The sequence below is a fragment of the Strigops habroptila genome, chromosome Z, assembly GCF_004027225.2.
Source record: "Strigops habroptila isolate Jane chromosome Z, bStrHab1.2.pri, whole genome shotgun sequence".
NCBI classification, from domain to species: domain Eukaryota; kingdom Metazoa; phylum Chordata; class Aves; order Psittaciformes; family Psittacidae; genus Strigops; species Strigops habroptila.
This window is the reverse complement of record NC_044302.2, coordinates 26,134,491-26,161,080: the sequence shown is the minus strand read 5'-3', so window position 1 is coordinate 26,161,080 and position 26,590 is coordinate 26,134,491. Positions and strand designations below refer to the sequence as shown.

Here is a 26,590-nt window from a genome sequence, read left to right as displayed (position 1 = left end):
GGTAGAGGATCTGATTCAGAATCTTTAAAATCTTTAGTATAGGAGCAGGTATGGCATTCGCAGCCTGCTATATTGATAAATATTTGAACTGTGTATTTAAGGTGCCTCCAGTTTTCACCTGTAATGGCATGTGAGTGTAAATTAAACAGTTGAATTAATACTCTCTGTTCCTGATAATAGTAATAGTGGTGGTGCTGTAATTGTAAACATCTTGCTATGCTTTATTTCAAATTCTCAGTATAAAGTTGATGAAAAAAATGAAAAATTTGTCATATACTATAGCTAGCTGTAATCTACAATATTTTTTTTATTAGTATAAAGCTTAAGAAATGGCTGGTTTTCGTAAAAAATATACTGGTTTCAGTTGTGCCTTTATCTTATCATAGTAAGATAAAAGTACTTGTAAAATAAATCATCTCCTTCCACTTTTTTAAGCATTTAAAATATGATTAAAAATGTCCAGTGTATGACATAAGTAAGAGAGTGGTCCAGTAGACATAGAGACCCTTTTGATGGGAGCATTTTCATGAATTTTAAAACAGACTCATTCCACCCCTGTTTTCTTACAACTTTTGTCTTTTCTATTTGATTCAGCTTCTATACCGGACAGCAGAATGTGTCAGAAACCTTTAAGTTCTTTCAGTGAGTATCAGGCATGTTAATGCAAATACATTATGAGTAATCCCTCCATGAAGAGAGACAGTAACATAGCCCACAAAACATTAGTAAAGTGTTTACAAGGTATTAATATGCCTACTGTGGCAAGATGTATTTAATGGGAGGCAACGAGGAATTTGTTTTATTAGTTTTCCTCCACCCTCAAGTAATAAATCTTAAAAGCTTCAATATTGATTCAATGAAATGAATGGCTGAATCTTTCTGTAGAAGCTGTGACAAGTGGACAAATGCTTCCATGGTTACATTGTGCTATGCAGTATGGTTACGGAGCTTTGTTGGTTTCCTCCCTCTGCCATTGAAGTAAAATAACAAGCTGCAGGGAAGCACCACACATCGTGGGCATAAACTGGAAACAACTTTAAAAGATCAAGTTAGCTGATCTTAGGCAGATTTTAAACAATATGGGGTTTATTGATTTATACTCCATACCCCAAACATGCATTTCAGTACTTTCTCCTTCATATATCACTTTCTCATGGAATGTTTTTATTTCCTATCTGAACCACCTCTTGCTTTTGATTTGCAATGCCATAAATTAAAAGGCTATGTGAAAGTGCGTTTCATAGTAGTCTTACATGGGTTATGTTTAGTATCTTTTATACCAAGTACTGTTACTGCATTTATGCAAGCTTCTGCAGTACCTAGATAATGAATAACAAACCATGTACAGAACTTCTGTGTGTGTTTTAGGGTGCTTTGCAGTATAATGTAATCAAGTGGTTTGATTTTCCATCTCCTTGCATCTAATATACATGGATTTCAGGAGTCATGGGGAGGGGGGAGATAATAAGCACATGATGTCAGATTTAAAAAAAAAATAGTAATGGTATGAAGTTACTTCGTTAGACTAAAAATGTTGAAGGTCAAGCATTACGTTAATAGAAGGAAATCATGAAGGCCTTAGATTTTTTTCAGGACAATGTGTATATGAAACTGAATGCAGACATATCGAGAGTAGCTGTGTCTTTTTCCCTTGCAGACCCACTCTGAAAACAGCGCGTGTTATCCTCTACATTAGCAGCTGTTGGGTTGTATTTATTTTCGTCCATGTGCTTGCCAGTTCCCAGGATCACTGTCTCAGCATCAGAATGTTAACATGTTCCAGTGCCCCTTTGTAGACACAGTTTTTCAGGAAGGATGGATGCCAGGATTCCCCCCACAGCCAGGAAAATTAATTCATAAATATGGAGGATAGATACTTCTCAGACAGAAATTCAAGCCTTACAGCTTTTCACTGGAAGCTTGCAGTTCTTATGAGTACTTAGTTCTACATTTACTGAAGTAACATCTCTTTGATCTCAAGGAAAAGTAAGCAACAAATGAGTAAACACTTCATATTTCACTTACAGAATTTCAGAAAAGAGTCAACTGTTAAGTTGAAGAACATAGGTTGGTTGTGTTTCCAAGCAGTTTTTTCCCCTCATTCAAAAGGAAGCAACCAATATAACCTGTCTGAGAATTGGGAAAGCAAGTTGTGTGCAGCAGCTGGAACCCTTTTGCTTTTATCTTTGTCAGTCAGAAGTACTTTTTGAGGACTGCAAGAGATTATGGAAACCTTTTAATATTTTTATAATGTTTTACTTTCAGAAAACTGCACTTTTGGTAAGCATTCTTTTTCAGTTTGCAGTCTTGTACTTGACATGCTTTGAAGTTGTGTGTTCTGATGGATGTTTTATGAGAAAGCTTCTGGTTTGTTGCATATGCTGTCTACGTTGTCAGTGACATGCTGCAAATGAAGAGCTGGACACATTTGATTGGAAAAAACAGGGCTGCAGCTTTATTTAGCAACAATAACTGCGCGAGAGGAGCAGGCAGACAGTTCTTGCCAAGCTCTCATCTTGCTGTTTCTCCTTGTGACTTTCCATCCAGTAGCCATGCACTGCATCTTGAAAGGAGCCGCTGAATGTTGTGAGACCAAACCATCTCTTCAGAGATGACATTCTTTTTATGTCATTATAGTGACACATTAATTCACACCGTCTTTTACACTTGAACACATTTTAAATAAACATTTTCTAAAAGTGAACTCATTTTTTGTGAACGTTTTGTCAAATATGTAGCTAAGTTCAGTGATAAAAAGGTTATGATCATACAAATAACATTTCTTATTTGTAACACTCTGTATGTTAAAATATAGCAACCTCCTGTGAGCAGATGGCAGGGAACATTTCCTTTTTTCCTGAAGTATTTCCTGATAATAGGAAAACTTAATTTTTTTCTGTTTTAGTTTTGTCTTTGTTTTAAAATACTAACATCAGCATGCTTAGAAGTATACAAGCCAGGAGCTGTATAAGATGGTTAACTGTAGCCAAGCTGATCACAGGAAGCAGGAAAAAATTATTAATGTTTGTCCATCAAGCACAATCTGTTTGGAAGTTCTCATTTTTCAGTTTCTTAAACCATGGATGTGTCTGAAAAATAGAGGGTCAAAACCTGAATTTATCTACATAGATCTGCACATCAACCAGTCCGGTATAAACCGCTCGGGCAGATGCATAACACTCAAATTTCATCATTCAGTCTTCTCAGATTATTACTGCTGTTCGTATGTCTGCCGCATGCTCTTTCTTGCATGTGTTTGTTTATTCATCCATAAGCTGTGGGGTAAATTAAAGACTTTAATACTAAAGCATTCCTGGCTCATCAAGAAGGATGTGGAGCAGTTAAGGAAATGGAGCAGCATGAGTACCTGGTGCTACTGAAGAGGCATTGGGTGACCCCTGGCTGTGGTGGTGCATTTCTCCATCATGGGTAGCTGGATAGGGGTCTCCAGGGAGTGCAGTCAGTTGGCAGCAGGAAAGTGATCAGGAACCTTATTTCATATGTTGAAGAAGAGGCAACACAAGCTTGATCATCAGTGGTCACAAGCTAATACAGACCGGTTGGGCTCCGAGATGAGGACACCTCTTTGGTGTGATGAATCTTGGTCCGTAGTGCCTTCTACCCAAGCACGGCTTTTAGAGTAGTTCCCTGAAGGCTGTGTTACCAAAGTCATATTCTGTAGTTCTGGCCACTGTTTCTTTCAACACTACCAGTTAGAACTTCCCTCCAGAGAAGAAGAAAAATTACTGCTACAGCTGAACCCAGGACAGAGTCACGTTGAGAAGAAGTAATAAGAGCAAACGTGGGGAATGCATCCTAGGCATCAACCAAGCAATCAGTTACCTGTACGCATTAAATATCCAACTACAGCCACACAGGGAAGAATATAAGTGCCTGTGGTGGTCTGTAATGTTGTTAAAAATGGTCTCGCTCTTGCAGAAATGCTCACCATCATTGGCCATTATTCAAAGAAAATACACTTTTCAAAAAAAAAAAAAAAAAAAAAAAAAAAAAACAAAACCCAACCAAAAAACCCAAACCACAAAAACCCCCAAACCACAAACCTGTTCACCAAAATCAAATTATTTTCTTGCAAGAAGATAATCTTTATCTTGTCAACTGCTCAGTGGAGAGAGGAGCAAGATCAGTATTCTGCCTATGCACTGGAACTACTTAGAACAGCATCTGATGGATGTTGCGTATTTCTGAAGTGTTACGTCACGCTGGAAGTGATTCATTAATAAACAGGAAAGCCGTAAAGTTAACTTCTGCCTGGTGTGTTTTAATGAAGATCTATGAAAAAGCTATGCACATGCTTAATGTTCCTCGTTGAGTAGTTCAATCTGCTTCAACTGAAGCCCAGGAAAAGGTGATGGACATAGCAATGTGGAAATCTGTACAGGACCGAAATTTCAGAATTTTCAGAATTTCCTTGTTTGCTGCTTGCATCCAAGCAAGTGCTTAGCCCAGCATTTTGAAGCCACAGGTGAAAAAAAAAAAAAAAAAAAAAAAATCTCAATTTTAATGGTATTTATAGATATTCAGAAGAATTTATTGTCAGCATTATTTTTTGCGTTCTAATGTAAGTGGATTAAGGTTGCAACACCTGTGATTGAAAACCAAATTGCCTTCATACATCACAAAAATTTTTCTTAATAGAAAGAAAAATGTGAACAAGGAGAGAAAATAACTCCCTTCTGAAGCCCCTTGTTTGGATTTTCTTTCTTCACACTCCTTTAAGTCCTGTTTCCTTCTCAGGGATCTGTTTCTTCTTCTAACTCCCTCTTCTCTGCTCTTTCCTTTCAGATCATGCCAATAAAGGGAAAAGGCAAGATTTCAAAACAAACAAACAAACCAGAGTCCATTGATTCTATTGCTGCTGCTTTCAATATTGGTTAACTTGCAGCAGAGCCATTTTTTAACTTGTGGAGTTTTAATGAATTCAGAACAAAGGCAATCCAAACAAACCAAGAATTGAGGGGTGTACTTAGTACACCTTATTTACTGCTTTTATTGAAAAGAGAAGTTAAGGCTGACCTGGAGGCATAGCTCTCTGCAGTGCCGGGTCTATTGCAGGTCCAGTACCAGGCCTGATGGTTGTTTGTCCCTGGTGTTTGTAAGAGGTGACGGTGTTGTGTGTGCAGCATGCTGAGCCCTTAACAGTGTGCATGGAGTGTCCCATGTCAGTCACCAACAACCTTCCAGCAGACTGACAAAATCGCATGGGAGCTCTGTCTCGTCCCTCTGTATAACAAGGGGAGACTCAGGTCTCTGGAGGAGTACAGTGAAAATGAAAAAAAAGTGATTGAGAAATCCTCGGGCATGGAGAGAAAACATGGAATGTTTGAGTGGGAGAGAGTTGCAAAAGCTAGTCATTTTGGATCTGAATGCTGTTTTGTTGTAAGACTCCATGAAAGCAGCCATGTGAATTAGTGAGCCCAAGTCCGAATTCTCACTCCTCCTTTGTTTTCTAGTTCTAGTAATTAGCATCATTTAATGTGCCCAGGTCTGCTGTAATTGAGAAATGATGGCTGTTAAGGCAACTCCTCTGATACTGAGCTGAGTTGGTGGAAGCCAAACTTCCCACAGAAACTGTCCAAGAGAAGGACAACATGAAGTAATTTATGTAAAATTTATGTAATTTTATTCTATAACGCTTCAACAGCTGAAACAGCATTATAGAATAAAAGGTAAAAATAATCTTACACCTCAAGTATCTTTTCTATCTGTTGATCCAGAGAGGAAAACCAATATGGGATCTAGATTATGAGGCTGAGACAGGAAAATAGTAACAGTAGGATATTGAAAAACATACTACTTATCTCATACATTAAGTTCTGTGTAATGCAAAATATGGCAGCTAATATCTGGGCCTTTTAAGGACTGCTTCTTGCTCCATTTTCAGTATGGAAAAATGGGAGCTGGTGTATGGGAATACTGCAAAATAAAGTACTGATCAAAAATATTGTCATAAATAAAGCCAGATGGTGGAAGAAGTGGTGGACATACAGCACAGATGATTGTACACACCTACGTGAATTCCATTTAAGTGCACAACATAGCTTTTTAGGAGAAAAAATTACACTTATGTTTTCGGGGGTTTTTAAAAAAGATATTTTATGATTCTGCTTGGTGAGTCATTCCAGTGGATTGTTTCCTTCACTCTTAGGAACTGGAGTGTATTCTGATTATTAATGCCTAATTTTGCATCTGCATGTTGGATTATCTGCGCCTTTGTCTGTTGTGCTGCAGATTTTTGTTTCTCAGCATTCATTTTCTCTGCAACTGTATACGGAGATTCATCTCACCTAGTATTAACCTAATGTTGTTATACAAAAGTGAGGTGGTAGTCTAAGAGAGTCATTTGGACTCCCTGTTTACTCAGAGGAGAGAAATAAGCACCTCTCAGAGGCAGTCCATCCTGGCAGTGACCAGCATTAGAGTGGATGGCTGATTTAGGTGGAATGCTTTCTACTTCAAAGCACTGCTTTTATTTTTATAAGTAAAATACTTCTTAAGGTCTTTGAGTCTTTTTACTCTGCGCTTTTTCAAACCTTTTATCATTCTCTAGCATCTTCTTTGTCTTTTCCTGTTTGTTCAAATTATTCCCGAATTGTGATCACCCTAACTCAGCAGTGCTTGATGTAGTGACTGGTCAAGTGCCATCAGAAGGCAAAATCTTCCAGATCCTGTCATTTCTTTTTTGGCTTTAATACTTCTGCACTGTATTGCTTCCTTTTATCCTCAAAGATTTTATTAGCCTTAGCAGAATCCTCCCTTTCTGATTTCTATCTCTGTGATTGTTTTTTTTCCATATGCTCCAAATAAATTAAAAACAAAGCAAAGGAAGTTCATTTGAAATATATGACTTTTCAAACTATATCAAAGCTAAAAATCTTTCTGCTTTCATTCAGGGCAATATCCTGTTTTGTTCTTAGCATTTCCCTTTGTGCTTTCTGTAAATGCCCTATCTGTGAAATAAAGCTGTATTAATATCTAAAATTAGGCTGGAATTATATTCGAGTTTTTTTCTAGATACTTATATGCTAATATAGAATCATAGAATGGTTAGGGTTGGAAAGGACCTTAAGATCATCTAATTCTAACCCTAATGTGTATCAAAATAGACATTTACAGTAGATTCTGTGTATTCAATACTAATAAGCAATATGGGATTTTAAAAAATGAATTTGTTAAGTTTCAATTAGATGGATATTGGTTGTTACATTGCTTTAGCACTGAGTTGTGTCAGAGGCATGATTTATAGAGCTACCTATGAGCACTGTTTTGACAGAGTGGTCTGAGGATTTGGGACCAAAAAAAACCCAAGGACAGAATCCAGCAAGCTCAAAGTACCTGATAAATGGTTGTGTACTACTGTAGACTGGGAATGTATTGGGAATATATTGGCAATTGGATCCAGCCTGACCAGAACTGATCTGGAGAGTCATTTGGACTCCCGTATTTACTCAGACCAGAGCACCTCTCAGAGGTAGTTCATCCTTGCAATGACTGGAGGGTGGTGAGGCACTGGAATGGGTTGCCCAAGGAAGTTGTGAATGCTCCATCCCTGGCAGTGTTCAAGGCCGGGCTGGACGGAGTCTTGGGTGACATGGTTTAGTGCGAGGTGTCCCTGCCCATGGCAGGGGGGTTGGAACTAGATGATCTTAAGGTCCTTTCCAACCATAGCTATTCTATGATTCTATGATTAGCCTGGCTGGCTGATTTAGGTGGAATGCTTTCTATTTCAAAGCACTGCTTTTATTTTTATAAGTAAAATACTTTTCAGGGTCTTTGAGTCCTTTACTCTGCACTTGTCCAGAATTGATCTGGACAGGCTGGATCGATGGGCTGTGGCCAATGGTATGAGTTTCAGCAAGGCAAAGTGCTGGGTCCTGCACTGGGGTCACACCACCACCACACAACACTCCAGGCTTGGAGAATAGTGGCTGCAAAGTTGCTCATGGAAAAAGACCTGGGGGTATTTTTCTGCTGATTGACAGAGATGAACATGAGCAGCTTGTGCGCAGGCAGCCAAGAATGCCGACAGCATCCTGGCCTGTATCAGCACCAGTGTGGCAGCAGGGCCAGGGCAGTGATTGTCCCCCTGTATTGGGCACTGGTGAGGCTGCACCTCAAATCCTGTGTTCATTTCTGGGCCCCTCACTACAAGAGGCATTGAGGTGCTGAAGCGGGTGCAGAGAAGGGCAATGGAGCTGGTGAAGGGCCTGGAGCACAAGTGTGATGAGGAACAGCTGAGGGACCTGGGACATTTAGTGTGGAGAAGAGAAGGCTCAGGGAGGACCTTATCGCTCTCTACAACTACCTGAAAGGAGGATGGAGCCAGGAGGCGGGAGTCAGTCCCTTCTCTCAGCTACCAAGTGAATAGGACAAGAGGAAATGGCCTCAAGCTGCACTAGGGGAGTTCTAGACTGGATATTAGGAACAATTTCTTCACAGAGAGGATGTTCAGGCATTGGAACAGGCTGCCCAGGGCAGTGGTGGAGTCACTGTCCCTGAAAGTGTTCACAAACTGTGTAGATAAGGCCCTCAGTGACATGGTTTAGTGGTGGCCTTGGCAGTGCTGGGGCAACTGTTGGACTTGATTTTAAAGTTTTTTTCCAACCCAGTTGATTCTGTGATTCCGTGATTTTCTTGGGTTTGGAATCGATGCATTTTTAAAATTTGGTGGAATGATTTCAATTTGTATGGGATGCATCGAGTGTGGAAGTGTTAGTGGATATAACTGGGCTCAGCTACGTGACATTGTGCTGCTGCTGCTACGTTCGTTTACAATTGCATTTCCACTTTTTAAGATCTACTTAGCTGTCTCACAGGACCTGGAAATAGAGTGGAGACTGTGTAAGTGGGACTAAGATGTTTTGAGGCATAGGTGTATTAACATTTATGGGATAACTAAGAATTTGACCATTAAATGGGAGAACTGGGAAGTTTGGGTCCAACACTGGCAAGATCTGGGTGCTGCCTTTGTGTCTTTGTATCTATCTCTGCCATGACTCAGTATTTGCTTGGAATGGTAGTGATTATAATATGTGGATTCAATATTAACTATAGAAATTACTGAGTCCAGAATGCTCGACCTAGGATTGGAAATCGTTTTTCCCTGCTGAGCACTGAATAACTGTGAATTAAGATGGACTTCATGCCCTGGTGCAGCTGAGGACTTGAATCCAAAATCTGTCATAATCCACTAATAAACCCTGCCAGTTTTGCTGCCTTCTGTAATAAAGCAGTGCAGTCCTAGCCAAGTGGAGGGACTGCCAAAGAATTGCAGTGAGTTGAGGGGCTAGCTCTGTCCCAGCTGCAACAGGGCAGGGGCAATTGCTTGGGTTTGAAAAAAACTGTGTCCTCTTCCATCCCACCCCCTTTTATCTCCACAGCAGCGGGAAGGCAGCAGGAGTCAGGAGAGGGAGGAGAGTGCTGGACGCTGCACGGAGCGGAGGGAGGAGTAGGAGAGGGTGAGCATAATGCGTGAGTGATAGAGGGTGTGCAGGCGACTGGCTGAGTCCACAAGACGCGGATGTCCACATCCCCGGGTCTAGGTAGGTTTGCTGTCTCTCTGTTGTGGTGGTAGTTGCTTTGGAAGCATCCTTTATCTGCTGCAGGGATGCTCAGGGTCAGCTCCAGGGTTCTGCCAGCAGCACCTGTTGCAGAGGGACAGGGTTTAACCAGGGCAAACAGTGAGCGTGTCATGTCGCTCACCCGTGAGTGGCTGCTGGATGGTGAGAGTCTGCTAAGGTTTCTGTTGTTCCAGCAGCTCCTCTTTCTGCTCTGCACAGCAGAGCAGGTGGGGACAATAGTCTTTCCAATGGAAAATCCTATTGTCAGGGGATCATATCAGGATGAAACTCAGTCTGAATTGTCCTGGCTGGTAATTTTTAACTCTCAGAAAAATGCACAAAGCTTTAATTTGAGTGTTTAAACTAGGTGAAAATAAAACAAGTGGAGGAGCATTGTGTATTGCGAAGGAGAGTGAGTTAAAAGTAAGAATGAATTTTTCAAATCATCATCTGGTGACGAATGAGTTTTAAGTGTGTTAATAATTAAAATATGACATGTAAGTGATTACAATTTTGAAATATGGCTTGTGCTTCTTGCTTTTGATATGCTCATTCTATATAAGACATTGCTTAATTCACTCTGGCTAGCCCAGATAAAGTTAAGATCGAATGTATACGGAACTGCTTGCCAAACATCAATCATTGTTTTTTAATGAAGCTATAATTGCTTTATAGTGCAAGTGTGAAATAACGTGATTTTTAAAAAAATCTTATTCATTATATAGAAGCCAAAAGTGTTTTTTCTGATAATGCTTTGCATACATCTTCTCAGTTCAATGCTAAGCATTTTGAGAGTCTGCCTTGAGGGCAGTTCAGTAGCTGAAGGTAGAATGTAATATATTTAGTTCATCTGTCCCTTAAGCCTAAAACAAGCTTTTTCCTGCTAAGTGTATTGTATTCAGTGTGTCCGTGTGGAAAAGAGAACCAGATTCTTGAAGAAATAATTTATGGCAGTTTAGACTTAGAACTGAAATGGTCAAACATTTGATAATGTAAAACTTAACATATTCCAAGGGTGTTCGATTTTTAGTTTCTCATTTGTTGTTACTACTAATATTTGTTATTGATGACTAACACACAGTTTTGTGCTTTACTGGCTTGCTACTACACCTTTTTGTTTTAATAGCCTGACATGAAGAAATCAATGGTATTTACTCAATTTGCATCTGACTGAACTAATTAACATCGATAATGGGAGCACATGCTTAGTAGCTTGTGATTGTGGTCTGTGTCCTGGGCACATGGAAATCAATGTGAAAAATGATATTTGCTTTTGTGAGGGCTAGTGCTGGGCATCTTATTTGTCAGCATTTTTAAGACTGAAAAATAATACTGGGTGAGTTTTAAAGAGTTGATACTAGTGAATGAGATTGATCCTTATAGGGCAAACCTATAGGGCAATACTTCCCTTGGAAATTGTTGTGAGCTATATTTGAATGAAATTCTCAGAATCAGGTCTAAATAATAATCTTTTATTGAAAGCTCTAGTGTACAAGATATTTTGTAATTGAAACTTATTTTTCTTCCTTTTTTTTTATTTGCTTTAGGAATTTCATTAAAAAAAAAATAGAGTGCTTAAGTCTGCAAATGCTTACACATGTTTTATTTAATGTGAATATAATGACTGAAACTTAACTATTGGAAAAGCTATGAAAGCATATACCTTTAGTGTATAGCACCGAAGAAGAAAACCCCTAGAGAGGTCTGTAAGGATCTCAGTCATGGGGTACAAACAATTTAACAGCAACTTGGGGGAATAATAGTGACAACCCACAAATCATCTTTGATATTGTTTCATATAGTTGTTCAGAATTACAGCATGGTAACAGTGAGGTGATTATTAATTACTGTATTTTTTTAAGTACATAGCAATGGTTTGTGAGCTTAACAAAACTTTAATTTTTGAGTGTTTCATTGAAAACTTGATGGAAAAGTATGTCCTTGCATCACACTTTGCAGAAAGGGAAAATTAAATTTTTTCTTAACTGCATCTGAAGTTTTTAGCCTAAACTGGTTTTGGAAGCATCAAAACAGTAAACTGTATGTCTATCTCTTGCTACCATTTGAGGTAGGGTATCTGATGCGGTTTAGCTTCATTTTATTGCTGAATAACCCTGCTCTATGATTTTTTTTTCTTTCTTGGCCAGCCTCTTCCAGTGTGTTCGTGGTATCGGGTCAATTTAGTTGTTCACTAAGAAATACAAAAGTGTAGGTAGGTGAGAGAAACTACAAAGAGCATGCTGAAGTTCTTTGCTCAGGGAGTATTAGGCCCTGACCTCCTACAGATATAATCACATGCGTAACTATTTTTACACATGTAATCCTATTGATTGGTTTTACTTCTTTGTAGAAATTATGCTTGTGTTTCAGCTCTACAGGATTGGCCAATTTAGGTATAGTCACTGTTGTGCATAATGGTGAATATAGCACTTCTGCTCACTAGGAATAAGCATACATAGTATCTGAAAACTTTTTTCTGTGTGTATTAAGATTCAGGTGCTATATAACATCCCTGTCATCAAATCAAAGCTTGCAAAACTATTGCTGTCGATTGTAAGCATTTGTCAAAGTTTCAGAAGTTCAAGAATTATATCTAATAGGAGATGTATTACTGTTTCCTAAGGAAAAGAAAAAAAAAAAAAAAAGAGATTGACAGGAGGAATCAATGTTACAGGCCATTTATCTTATTCCAGGTGGACACACAGTAACTTTTTTTACTCTGAAAAAAGTTATGGAATCACAAATTATATTATTTCTACAAAACCTCACTTCCCTAAGTCACTGGAAAATACTTACTGCAATAAACACATTTGAGATGATTGACTTTACTCCACAGTGACAACTGCTTGCAGAAAGAATTTGGAAACTGCGAGTTCTGAAATACACTTAAAATAATAAAGCATTGTTTCATGGATTGGCTTATGAATATTTCCTATAAAGCTAGGTAAAGTTGTTTAAATTCCTTTCACTGAAACAATTTTTAAGTCCAAACTGAGGTTGCAATTAAGATAAAGTTGTACTTGTTTATTAACAGGCTTATTCGACAGGCTAAAGTTCTCTGGCAAAATTAAACAACAGAGAAGATGCTTTCCATGTTCATCGCAGCTTTTGTGTTTGTGGATTTTTTAGCAAGTTGAAGACAGAATTTCCTCTACAATGTTATAGCAGTATCTTTTTATCTACCAAGCAATTTTTATTTGGTTATCTCATTTTGTATCCACTACAGGTTTACTAGCTAAAGTACAGTTATGATTTTCATTTTCAGATGGCAAAAGAAACTTCTTTCTCCTCAGTCACTTGTCCTGGACTGGTCCAATATGTTGCTGCTCTGAATTCTTTCAAGCTTTGCTTCGTTAAGGATTTAACATGACCTTAATTCAGCCATCTGCTATGGGTTTGGCAGACCAAGAGATCTGTGGTATTGGTCAGAGCTTTAGAAATTTCCCACATTTTTAAAGGTTAGGAAAAGCGCTACCTTTATCAACAGATTTTGAATAATTCTCAGCAAGACAATGGTGCAGAAGTGGGATAAAAAGTGCGTGTCATTCTCTGAAGCACAGGGTCCCCTGTCTGCCTTTAGCTTTGCTGAAAGGCAATTAGCATTTCAACCAGCCAATTTGGTTACATGCAATGAAGTACTTGGGTTTGTAATTTGCTGCTCTTGGCTTGGTGCTGTTGAGAACTAGCTCTGTGTAATCCTCTCAAAGCACCTTTCTTTCCACCATAGTTATTGTTGCTGGTCTTAAATAACTAATCAACAAAGAGATTTCCTGGTCTTGAACTACGGGGGGCCTTAGAATAATGAAAAGAAATACCCAGTTAATAAGGGAATGATTATAATTATTAAATAGTGATTATTAAATTGTGACATAGGTTAAAAGGTTTAGAAAGCCAAGGAAAGCACAACACACGGTGAAGGTAGTGTGAGAAGTCTTTGAATCCAGACAAATTTTGCTTGGGGAGTTCTCTTCACCACATAAATACTTTATCCCATGTTTTGTTTAAAAATGGATTGTCGAGATTTAAGGGATTTATTCACAGTATAGATTAGAGTGAGCACCCCATGCTAATCATCTTCTCAAAAATGATACAAATATGTTTTTAATTCTACAGAAAGAAGGCTTTTGGGGGACTTGCTAAGATACAGATCTGTAATAAACATTGTTTGCTGCAATCTCATTAAAAATTGGACACATTTAACTGCAGAAATGAAGATTTTTTTCAATATACATCTTAAATTTTTGTGTTGAGTTTTATAAACTCAGCAGTAACCCACTGAGACAGTTATTGTAATGATTAGGCAACACATTAAAATTCTGTTGGGCTCATACATGTGTATTAACTTGTAAGAACCCATTAGAATCCACTGTGGATAGCAGTAATTCTTTTGCCAGTGTACCTGAAATAATGCCATCTAATCCCCACCAAGAGGCTGTAATTTTCTGTGATATACCCTACTGGTTTTTTTTTTTTTACTTGCAAGATTATTATGCGTGAAGCTCTATTGCAAAACAGTTTGTTATATTTTTGTACGAGAAAAATATGAGAAAAAAGTATGAGAAAAATAACCACTATACTGCAAAAGCCCGTAATTACTTTTTCTGGCACATGCTATTCATTCAGACCATAGTACATCATTCAGGACAAGGACTAGGTGTTTGAAACTACGATGGTTTTGTCCTCAGCTCACATGTTGTAACAATACATTAAGTAAGAGCATTGAGGACGAGCGAGAAACCTCTGAGGTAGTGATACGAGTGGAAATTGTAGCTGAACTTCGTATCTTTACTAAAGTAGAATAAATGGATGTTCCTCCCTGAAGCCTGCAGACCTTCCTCCGCTGGATTTCTGGTTCTGTGTCTGCAAAAGCCAGATCCTGTGGCAGGCTCAGTTGTGCAGTTACAATAACCATGAGAGGGAAGTGCTAAGCACCTTTGTGGCTATGTAGTTTGGTTTTGGTTTTGTTTGGATGTGAGGTTTTAGGGTTTTCTGGATTTTTTTTTTTGTTTTGGTTTGGATTGGTTTGGTTTGTTTGGGGTTTTTTTGTTGTTGTGGGGTTTTTTGGGGGGGTGGGGTGGTTTTTTCTTTTTTTCTTTTTTTTTTTTTTGTTTTGGTTTTTTTTGTTTGGGGGGTTTTTTTTTTTTTTTTTTTTTTTTTTTCCTTTTAATTTACTTGCTTCTTTGTGCAAGAAGCTGTTTGAGAGGGAGTATGAGTGCTCAGAGTGTCTCAAGCTGTACTTGAGCAAAACGCCTAGATAAAAAGCCCCTGCTAAATAACTTCTGTTAGTGAAAGATGTCTGCTCTTTTCATTAGAACAATATAGGTGGAAAAGGATTTCCAGTGTGGAACTGAAAACTAGATTTACTTTTTGCTTAAACCTATACTGTATGTTAAGTGGAAATACTCCAAATGTTGGTTGGTTGTTGGTTTGATTTTTTTTTCAGTATATAGTGAGAACTATATATGGATAGATTCTCATCGACTGCATGAGATGAATTAGGAGTTCTGCAGCTGAAATCACTGTTGCTTTGTTGGTACAAATTAGGGCAAATTCAGATTCCTACTGGTATAACATCTGTTAATAAGTAGATTTCAGCCAAAGTTTGTTTACATTAGTCTCTGATCTGTGTTCTAAATATAAAGCAACCTTAATAACTCCAAATCCTATCACCAGAGCTACCCTGGATAAAACTAATCTGTATCTTACATCTAGTCAAAATTATTGTCTGGTTCTCTGTTTGACTACCAAATTATAAAGTAACTGCAAATGTTTGTAGAAGAGGCTTGTGTTCTCTCTGCTTACTGCTGCCAAACAGCAGTAGAGGATTCAACACTGCTGGAGGGTTTTGCCCTTTTTCCCTTGCTCAAAGTGAAGAAAGGCAGGGCGGGCAATTACCTCAGAAAGCCTTTGGCATTACCTGGCTTAAGAGATAAAACTTGCTTCACCAGCAGCAGTTACATGCTTTAGAACTTAAAATTTAAGGATACAGTTTAGATCCACTCAAATCCTTCTGAGAAAGTGAAAAGAAAACTTAGAAGGGGTACTGTGGGCTTATTACGCTTTTTATCTCTCAGTGACCTCCAATAACAGGATGAGGCGATTTGGATTTCTCATCAGACCTCTGGCTTGTCCTGGGCTTGCAGATTTAGTATTTTTAGTATTAGTTCTGGCCATAATGATAGATTTACTTTTATGACTAGTAAATATAAATACAATGGCAGGCAGCTTCAGCATCTTTTCTTCCTTAGGAAAAGATGTTGAAGAATGCATGTCTGTTTCAAGGGAACTTAATTGAATGACTGAGAGTTTTCATGCAGAAATGTTGTTTAGATTACATTAAACTGGCCATTCCCAGTGATACATACAGTCATAGACAATAAGATTTTTGGGTTTTGTTTTAAATATTGCAGCAGTTAGAAAGCAAATGGTCCTGGGTTGACTGTTGTCAGTGTCATTAACCTCAAATGCAGATAAATCTTCTTAGTCCCTGAGGTTGCTCTGGGGTGCTGTTCTGCCATGGCAGCGGTGAGTAGGTAAGTAGGCAGCTGAGCCCAAAAACTTCAGGACAGTGAAAGCCGATCAAGGGATTTTCATCACGGAGCAGTCTGCATTTGTGCTTTGGCTAGCGCTTTCCAGTGTTAGTAATAAGAAGGGGGATGGTGGGCAGGTGCCTGGAATGTCTTTGTAGTAGAGGAAGATTGGAAACCGTAGACAAGATTTGGAGCAAAGGCATCCAGTGGCACTGAATAAAGTGTGTGGAAATTGGTGAGACAGACTTCTGCCCCAAATGTTGCAACTATTGGTGCAGTCCAGAGGTGCAGACAAAGCAGTCCCTTTTGTGGCTTACTGTAATTCTCATGCTTTATCCACCTTGGAGCAGGCTGAAGGCAAAAAGGGGATATAGGAAGATATTTTAAAGCAGTACTTTTGGAACACTCTCTTTTCCAGTCTCTGTTAGGGACTTACTGATCTCATATCTAAAAAAAAAGCCCAACCCCACCCCCAAAACCAAAAACAACCAACAGAGCAGACTTGGATAATGCCCACTATCCAATGCTACGACACAACACAGCTGTTGTGTCTTCCTTTGCATATGTGTGAACTTGGAGGCAAAGGAAACCCCAGTCTGAAATAAAATACTTCTCTCTCAATTTAGTATCATGATAACATGGAAAGGAGAAGTTTAGTAAATCACAGCTTTTATAATTCATTCTGCTTTCCTAGATTGCTCTCCAATACTATTGTAAATTTCACTGGTTCTGAGAATGCCTAAAATACAAACGCTGCAATATGTAGGGTTTTATTATGTGTCTACAACAGGCGCAGCAAAGGCAATGACCTTGTGAAAATTCTTGCTCTGTGCTGTTCTTGTGTACTACAGAGAATCTCCTCTTTACATATGAAAGAGCACATGGTATCTCTCTCCCACTGTGTTCAACCAAAGATGCTTCTGGGTGCTGACATCTCTGCTGTGAATAGACTTCTCTCTGGCAACCATTGATAGCTGTAATGCTGTACTCAATGCAGAGTACTAGGCATGCCAGTTTTTGAATGTTCTACTTGGCTGGGCATTTGTAATCACGGGGAGTAGACAAGGACAGGTAGTGAAAAGTGTACTGGGCTTTACACTTGCTCTGCTGCGCTGTGTCTGTGGACTTCAGAAATTTACAGCAAGTTGTGCGAAGATGAGCAGTAGTAATCTAGTCGTAGCTACTAAGTGGAAGAGATGCTGCTTCAGCATACCTGCTTGTTTCTTCTCCCGATCAGCAATGGCAAATCTGAGGTGCAGGGTACTTAATTCCTCATTCCATTTGATTCTTACTTAGAGAATTCCCCTTTCTTTTACCATTCTCCATTCAATATCTGGAATTTTACGCTCATTTCATTTCAGGTTTTGAATCTTCTGCAGCCCTTTCATTTCCCTTCTTGATATCTCCATGTGCCACTAGTCTGTAGGTTCCTTCATCCTTCAATGAAAAAGGCCAGGAGATCTTTTCCTTCTTAAGTGTTTTGATTTGTTAAGCGTGGAAACCAAAGTGTAAAAAATTGCAGAAAAGACTTTTCAGTCTTTACAGAAGTCTGCAGAAAAGATCGCTCATTCTTTATAAACTTTAAAATTTCATCTGAAATTTGTTACAGAAACCGAGCAGAAAAGGTAAACTAATCCTGCTGATTCATCAGTTACAAGAAACACCAGTTTCATATGCCCACCTTTCCTTGGCTCCCATAATTTGTGACATTATTGTGGAAGTTTGTGACATTACTGTGGAAGTTACTGTGTGGAATCAGTATATGCTTTGCTGGGTTCTACGCTAAGATTTGGAGAAATCCCCTCGGAGAAAGAGATGCACTTCAGAAAGTGCCATAAAATACATTCAATCCAGGATATTCAGTCAGAACCCTTAGTTGGATTTCTTTACCTTTTTTTAATTATATGGTTGAATAATGTGGTTTTTAGACTTTAGTATTCTTTAATACCATTAAAATGTCTAGATAATTTCTTGAGACATATTTCTTTCTGTTCCTGATTCCAGAAACTTTTATTATAAACCCCTACAAACATCCTCTAGGCCTCAGTATGCAATATTGGTTTGAACTACCACAGATACTACAGATCAACTACAACTACTTTGAAATGGCTTGTCAGAACACGGTAGCAGAATAGTTGGCATATTGACTTGTACATACTCTGAAGGTGTGTAATGCTCCGTTGCTTGTTGTTGTTTCAGATACATTAGAATGACTTTGACTTATTAATCTGTTTTAAAGCTTGACTGAATATCCTGGATTGAGACAACTGAACTCAGTAATATTTAGCTGAAGCAGAGGGGAGTATTTGATGCACAAAATGCAAAATTGACCAAAATTTAGCAGTGAACAAGGACTAGACTTTCAGCTTAATTTTTTTTAAAAAAGTAAACTCACTAGCGACATACTGGGGTGAGGAAGGTAGGGAAGAGTTATCTTTTGTTCCCTGATCTTGCAAAGGCTTCTGCTGATCTTTGTGTAGTATGGTTAATAAAGAACAAATTGTGTTCCATATAAATTTATGTAAGAATTTAGTGTATAAATTGAGTTCATATTTAATAAAGTAAAATACTGTGACCTACAGTATCTTTTTCATCTATTTAAACGAATTTGTTCTGCATTCTTTAAGTCTTGATTTATGATATTTTTACTATATTACACCAATTTTTAAAAATAATAATGATTTTCAATGTCAAGTTTATATAAAGTGAACAAAAACTACTTTTGGAAGTCTGTACAGAGTAAATCTTAGTACAAATAATGTAACAAGGAAAAATACACACCAGCTAAATAATTGATGGTATGATTATGAAACCTCTCTTGTTCCACAGGAGTAATCCTATAGTTTTAGAATGCTCTCTAGTAGAAGTAATAGAATTCAAGTAATTCTAAACTTTGTAATCTTGCTGTCAAGGATCATGTTTTCAGTATTATTTACTAGAAGCATGTACCGTGGGAAGATATTTGTGAAGTCTATAGCAAGGTAACAGCTGAAGCTAAAAGGTCAACAAATTCCTCAGTTTAGTATGTATGATGCCTGCATCTGCAGACAGTGTAATTAACTCAGGGTTTACAAAGGTTAGACAACTGTTCTCTTTACAGCTTCAAGGTCTGTATTTTTCAGAGCAGTTCCACATAAAACCAACAAAAACATCTTTCAAGTTAATACAGTCAATTTTGGAAATGCTCACAATTTTAAATCCTAGGTGTTTAATGTATGTTTTATCTTTGCTTCCTACTGTAATCTTTTTCTGCACTAGAATTACTAAATAAACAGATATATAGAAATCGAGGATTGTTCCTGAAAGTGTTACACATTAAATTCTCACTAGGAGCCATGGATATCTTGAAGGACTGTGTTGATGGTGATAAAAGTATATGGCGGTATGAAGTTCTGCAACAAAATTATTTTTCTATATGTGACATTTTTGCCAGAAATCACAAAACTCTGTTCAAATAGGTTGCTAAAGGGATAGTTGTTTTCATATGAAAAATGTTTAGGTGCTGATTTTTTGCACTTGGTTTTATTGCTTGCCTGTTCCCTCTGTGATGTTCTGTAGAGCATTAGGTGAATTTTTTATTACAAGTAATTAAAATCAGCTATTTTTGTCATCCTGGCAGTCTTTGCTTGTAGGAGTTCTGCAAGACACTGATAGTTATCTTGACTGTACTTCCAACTAGCAACAGTTGGTTACTATCATGTCTGTGGACTAGCCTGAAAGCAGTTTATTTCAAGTTCCCACAATGTAAAATTAACCCTTGCCCAGCCAGAATTTATTGTAAGATAAAGTCTTGAAGTCTTTCTGAAGCTGTGTTAACTTTAGTGGTCTGAAGGCTTATTCCCTGTTCAGTGTGAGATTAAAGCTAGCTGACTGCATACATAAACCACTCAGAATCTGCTCTGGACCTCAGATGTATTCTAATTACAAGTCTGACATTATTGACCAGATTTGTCTGGTAAGAATAACACTTGGAAGTATCATTTTAAGCAAAGTGACATTTTATTTATATATGCAATTACAAAAATATTGTTTGTATCTTTTGTACAGAAATCTTAAGAGGTAACATGAAATAGTGACTACACACTAAAATGTGTCTTTCAGACTATCAACACCTGAGGACTTCACTGGAACTTAAACTTGTATTTTACATTACCTAACTGAACTCTAATGTAGGAGAAATAAACCACCTTAGTTTTAAGTTTTCTTATCAACAGAAAACTAGGCGTTACGCACAAAAAAAAAAAAAAAAAAGAAAAAGCTCTGGCTGTGCAAACGTTACAATGGAATTAAAGTGCACCACAGTCATTCTCCATGACAAGAAAACATGAAAGAATCATGGGATAAGAGAGGCAGTGAAGAGTCTCAAATAAATATACAAATGTTTAAGAACATTTTGTGGTCTGTAAGATGTCAGAAGATGATCTATGAAATGACTGCAACCCTTCACGCTTCTTGCCAATTCCTGTTTATTTCAAAAGAGAGAGCAAAGAAAGTGGAAATAGAACTGTCAACCTTTAAGTTAATTATTTGTTGGTTGAAAATGAAAATAATTGTGGCGATGTCATTGTCTTTTCTTAAATGAAGTTACTTATTCCTCCACTTGGAAGAAGTTGATAAACACTGTCTAAAAATCACTAGATTAAAATTATGAAAATCGAATTAGATGTTAGTGTTAATTACATTATCTGACTTGATTATAGCTGAGGCCTGTGCATATTTTCATCTCATTTCTGAATTTCACAGGAGAATCACAGTATTTGAAGGATTGAGAGGGGTTGACTGGATTGGTAAAGCCAACCGAGAATGTTTTATGTATTTTAGATTCACAATTTATTTTTAATTATTCTTTTCTTTTTCTATAGGGATGCCCTCTGCTCCTTTATTAGTTTATTTGCTTTTAGCGTTATTCATTCAGTTCACATCTGGAGAAACAGAAGTGAAGTTCAGTGGACAAACAGAATTTGTAGTTAATGAAACAAGTACAACTGTTATACGTCTTGTAATTGAAAGGACAGGGAAGCCTGCTAACATCACAGCAATTGTGTCGGTAAGAAACTATGCCAGTTATATTCTCAGTAAATATGAGCATCTTTCTGAAGTTTTGAATGTTGCCTGTCATTATTAAGCCAGTGAAAAGAAGGGTGGTATTTCACTGGAACAATGCTTTACTTTGAAGAAGCAACACCTGGTTTCTGTAACTTTCTGCTGGCTGCATCAGTACTTTCAAAATGATATAACAAGGAGCCAGCTCCTACTGCTCAGGTAGAAGTCTAAACTGATTTGCTTATTTGATTTTCATTGTGTCTTTGAGCACATAGTGGATATATAACATGGATATATAAAATTTTTTCCTGTTCCAGATTGCTTGTAGAGTCGCAGTCTGACTCTGAGTCAGATTTCCATATTATGAATTTTAAAAATTACATTGTTCAATTCATTTGGAGATCAGAGTTTTTTCACATGATCTCAATTGTATTTCGTTTAAAAGTTTAACTCTCTCAGTGTGCTAGACCATATGTACATGGAGCAAGATCTATGTGGTATGACATGAGAACACACCAGTGTATTGCTTATAAATTTCTACAGACTATAGGCAAAAGAAATTCTCTATGTTCCTGTACAGTATTTTATTCTCCTGTAACTAAATATGAAAAACATATGTCTTAGAAATTACAAGGAATAGAAATGGATCTGTAGGGATTTCACACTTTATTAATATCTGAGGAGAAAACCTTGAGAAAATGTGGCTGTACTTTGAAACTAGTGCTCTTTACTGATATAACAAGCAGAGTAATTTAGTTTCCTTATTAAGGGCCTGAAATTCCAAAATTTGTGTGTAACATGAATATTTTGAGCTGCTCTTTCAAGGGGGTGTTTATAGCCTGTTTTTGTAACAGCTGTTTGCTTTGTGTTGGCTCAGATACATTAAAAGTAGTTGCCACTGTGTCCCGTGATAGGTGAGAGCCACAAAAATACCTCCTATACTTTGTTTCTTCTTCATACTTTGTTTCCTCTTCACTGAACTTCTGATTTCAGTGTTTTCAAAGCAAAACCAGCCTTTCTCATAATGGTTTATTCACACCTTTAGTGCCTGTATGGATGGTAGTTTCAGGTGTGGCAGCTATGCTGGTTCAGTTACTTCTCTCCATTTAGTCTCAGCTTCCAACTGTAAACTTAACCTAGACCCTTTGCTGTCTTCACACTGCTACCTTTGTAATCTCTCCTCTGGCCACCTTACTTACAGTAGAATCAGTGGATTTGCTTTTGTTGACTGAAAGGAAAGCAGGGCTGTTCATTAGAGAACATTTCATTTTGCCAATTTTGGCAAACAAAATGATCTAGGTTGAACGCTGAGGCTCCTTCTAGTCCCTAGAGTGGGACTAGAGTGAGGCAGGAAGGCAGAGTTACATCTTAGGGTAAGTTCAATGAAGGTAGGGCATTATGAGGTATCCAGATCTGTGCTGGCAATAGCTTTTCCATTAAAAAACTGGTCGTATGGTGCATTATGCAAAAGACACCCAATTGCAAGGAAGGAAGTCATAAATGGTTCTGAATGAAGTGGTGTGTTTGTTTTGTTTTCCTGGTTACTCAACATGGATATAAGACGCTATTATCTATTCCTTCTGTCTAGAAATTAACTGTATGACAGTATGTGGAAATTGCAGGGAGAATTATGTACAAAGAAGTGTGTGAAGTCTGTTAAATGAGTCCAGAATAATATTTTAGAAGATAGTGGGGGAAGAAAGAGATGGCATTCAGTTGTATATTTATTGCAGATTGATGGAGAAAACACAGGAGACTTTTTTGACACATATGCAGCTGCATTTATACCCGATACAGAAACAAACCGAACAGTCTATATATCTGTCTGTGATGATGATCTTCCAGAGGCTGATGAGACATTCACATTTTACTTGACACTACCAGTAAGTCCCAATTTTTCAATTTATCTCTTCCCCAGAAAACAGCGGGTAATGTGACATAAATTAATTGTATTCCACAGATTTCAGTGGAATCTTGTGAGTCTGAATCCTAATAGGTAAGAGCTAAAATCTGGAGACTAGCCAGGATGGTGCTTACTGCTCTTTGGAAGGTTCTGCCACTCCTGTGTGTGTCTCTATGTGATGTTGCTCTGCCATATAGACATAGTCTGAAACTTCAGTGGCCGCTGCATTCATCTGTGGACATTAGATTGTGAAGAGACTACCAGCCTTTCCTGTTTTCCTGCATAGACCATGCCTGGAAGTAGCAAAAGAAAGAGAGTGACTTCCAGTGCTCCAGAAGATGGAAACAGGACTTACCTAAAACCACACAAATTCTTAAACCCACATATTTTCCCTTCCTTCTTCCTGTGATTTGTAAATGTAGCTCTTTTTCACAGCGCTCTAGAAATATTTGTGTCCTTTAGCTGGTATCAGTATAGTAGCATCAATGTTTCAGTTTTAATCAAATGTTAGGAAAAAAAGAACAACTGTGGAGTTCCTGGCAGTTCTACATGCTTCATGCTTCATGCAGTGCTACATGCTACCTAGTTCCCTATTGCTATGATGTTATTAATAGATTGCCAAACTATGATTAATCATTTACGAAGTTTGTTTCAAGCACTTTGTTGTCGATTGTATAGAGTGTATTTACTCAATAATTAAGAATTACTTCAGTGCATTCTATTGCTTTAAGTAATTTTCATTGTAATATATAACAAAAACATACAATTTGTTATAGGCTAATATTTATTCTTAAAAGTGAATCAAAATGTGTGAGTTTTGCTGGTCATCATGTTTAATGTCTTATTTTGTTTTGTTAATTTTAGAAACCGTCTGCAACGATAAAGCTTGGCTCGCCCAAATCTGTCACTGTAACAATCTTATCAAATGACAATGCCTTTGGAATAATTTCTTTTAACATGGTATGGCTTTTTATATGGTATATGTGAAAATTTTAGGAAACATAAAGGTGCAATTGTCAGAGATGCTGTTTAGTTACTCAACTGAATCCATTGAAAACTGATTCTGAGTTACATCTTTGAAAACATCTCTAGAGGTAATTCATACGTATGTATGTAATTCATACATATATACAGCTTTAATACTTCTATATGCTTTTAGGTGTCCAGACGTAGCCTGAGACCCTCACTCTTGGATGAATATCTATGTTTTTCATGTTAAACATACAACTCAAAAGTTGTTCAGTCCCACTGCCCCTCATCTGTAAGTCAGGATCTAAATGCATAGGGAAGAAGTGAAGAATAATACCACAGGAAAGCTAAAAATGCCATTTGGAAATCTTGAGAATATATACATTTCCCCATGTTTAGTAAGAAATTCTATACTTTACTCTCAAGCTGAGAGAACAGCATCGTGATATATGCATTGTATAATAGCTGTGACAAGACACTGATGTGACTCTAGTGGTGCAAAGGATATTTGCAATAATACAGAGTTTGTGTTAGTAGAAAGAGAAACTGTGCCTTATTGTCAGCATTATAATATTTGTGGAGGACTTCCTTGAAAAAGCACAAGAACATGAGAAGATTTTAGCTCAGCAGTACTACGCTAAGCTTCTCCCTGAATTGGTGTAATTCTTGGAAATCTTTCAGCCATGACAGTTTGATAGACAGAGCCCATTTAGCTAGTTATCTAATAAATTACTTTTTAATGGAGAAAACCTATTTTGAATGGGATTAGGAACTCCTATAAATACCAGTACTAATACACCAGCGCTTTGTGTATACTAATTACATTAATTTACAAAAAAACCCCACTCACATAACTTATGATGATTTTCTATCTGAATTCTTTCATGCTTTTTATTAGCTGAACTAATTGGTTGCTAGGAAATGTATGCCATCAGTGGACTGGTTTGCAGATTGGATTAACTTGTCTGTGGGAGTTTGGTATTTCTATGGTAACAGTTTCTTCCTTCTGCTGTGATATTTGATCTGTGCCTGATTGCCTGTCCCTTTTCTTCCTCATTAGTCTGCCTTAATCACGGTGAATGAGCCCAGGGGCAGAAATGAATTTGTGCCTCTCACTCTAATTAGGGAGAGGGGAACCTACGGGACAGTCATTGTAACTTTTGAGGTGAGTTTATCAAAAAAGCTTCATAACCTAGTCTGTTGGATGAATCTTTGAGGCTATAATCATAACTTATCAAAGTGTTTATTACAGTGAAAGAGGGGCAAAATATCTATGTCTACATTTGTTAAAATTGTTTCATAAAATGAAAAGATACTACCTGTCAATTGGGAAGTATTATAATTTTCTGACTGTTGATTTTGAGGAAAAATTAAGAGACATTAGAGAAAGTTGAGTGTTCTCTGTCATTTAGGAAGATATTTGAGACACATTAGTTGGTATTACTAGAAGACAATGTGTATTAAGTGTGTAAGAAATGCTTTATTTAATATTTCTTCAAAATTTATCTATATTTTACAAATAAACGTCTGAGTGAATCTTTGATGCTTGTGCCAACTTCGAGCATTCAAGTATGAAAACTTAGTATTTACTGAAATTATTTAAGACTGCAGTTTGAATTCTCAGAAACTTAAACTTTTCAAAATAATTAAGCACATTGACTATTTAGGCTGTTAATTATGTTCTTAATTAACAGTTTGAATGTTATTTTTGTATGGGGGTTTTTTTGTTGGTTTTTTTTTTTTTTTGGTTGGTTGGTTGGTTTGTTTTTTCTTATCTAGGTCTGATTCTGCTTTAAAATTACACATTTATTCTTTCATGTGAGTATTTCTTTATCAGTTGTCTGGTCTCATTTTGCTTGTAAGAGGCTTCTTTGCCTCATAGGTTTCAGTATTAACTATAATTTCCATAATATCACAAGTCAAGATTGAAAGGACACAAAGCTAGTAACTGCTATTATTTTGTCTTGGTATTTATTATGAAATATTAGTTATTTAAATGAAATTAGAATGAATATCCTTTCTCTTATACTAAAGAGTCACTCATGCACCAGTAGATCCCAAAGAGTCCTTGTAGACTTATATGGAAGTAGTTTTTTTTCCTTTTTTTCTGGCAATAAATAAATTCTTCAGGGTGGTTACTCTTACGTACTCCATCTGCCAAAAACAGGGCAGATTTTCACAACTGGATGTTTGTGCCTGTGAGAAGGAGATGACTGAATTGATAGTCATTTGTTATGCATGTCACACACTGATTATTGTACTTGTGCTAGATTTGTATTCCTGTTTTATATATTTCTTATCATAAAAATCAATTCTTTGCAGATAGACGATGGACCAAACCCAGCTGAAGAAGACTTAAGTCCAGCTAGGGGAAATATTACATTTACTCCTGGGAGGTCAATCTTGATTTATAATTTAACGGTGCTTGATGATCAGGTAAGAACAAGCTGACTTCGTTTTTGGTTTGGATGTGTAGAAGGTTAAACACTGTTCTGGAGAAACTTAGAGTACTAAGTTACAAAAATGCTTGGTTTAAATAAGGTTAAAAGTGCTTCTGCTTAGTA

The 26,590-nt window shown here is 37.3% G+C and overlaps 1 protein-coding gene across 1 annotated transcript in view; it reads left to right on the top strand.

The window, feature by feature from the left end:
• The first annotated feature begins 9,401 nt into the window (after positions 1-9,401).
• Positions 9,402-26,590, top strand: part of ADGRV1 (adhesion G protein-coupled receptor V1) — a 273,160-nt gene continuing 255,971 nt past the window's right edge. The window contains exons 1-6 of the mRNA XM_030511555.1: positions 9,402-9,563; positions 20,974-21,158; positions 22,888-23,037; positions 23,922-24,017; positions 25,087-25,191; positions 26,349-26,462. Coding sequence (XP_030367415.1) covers positions 9,542-9,563; positions 20,974-21,158; positions 22,888-23,037; positions 23,922-24,017; positions 25,087-25,191; positions 26,349-26,462 — 672 coding nt within the window. The 5' untranslated portion in view covers positions 9,402-9,541. The remainder of the gene's footprint in view (positions 9,564-20,973; positions 21,159-22,887; positions 23,038-23,921; positions 24,018-25,086; positions 25,192-26,348; positions 26,463-26,590) is intronic.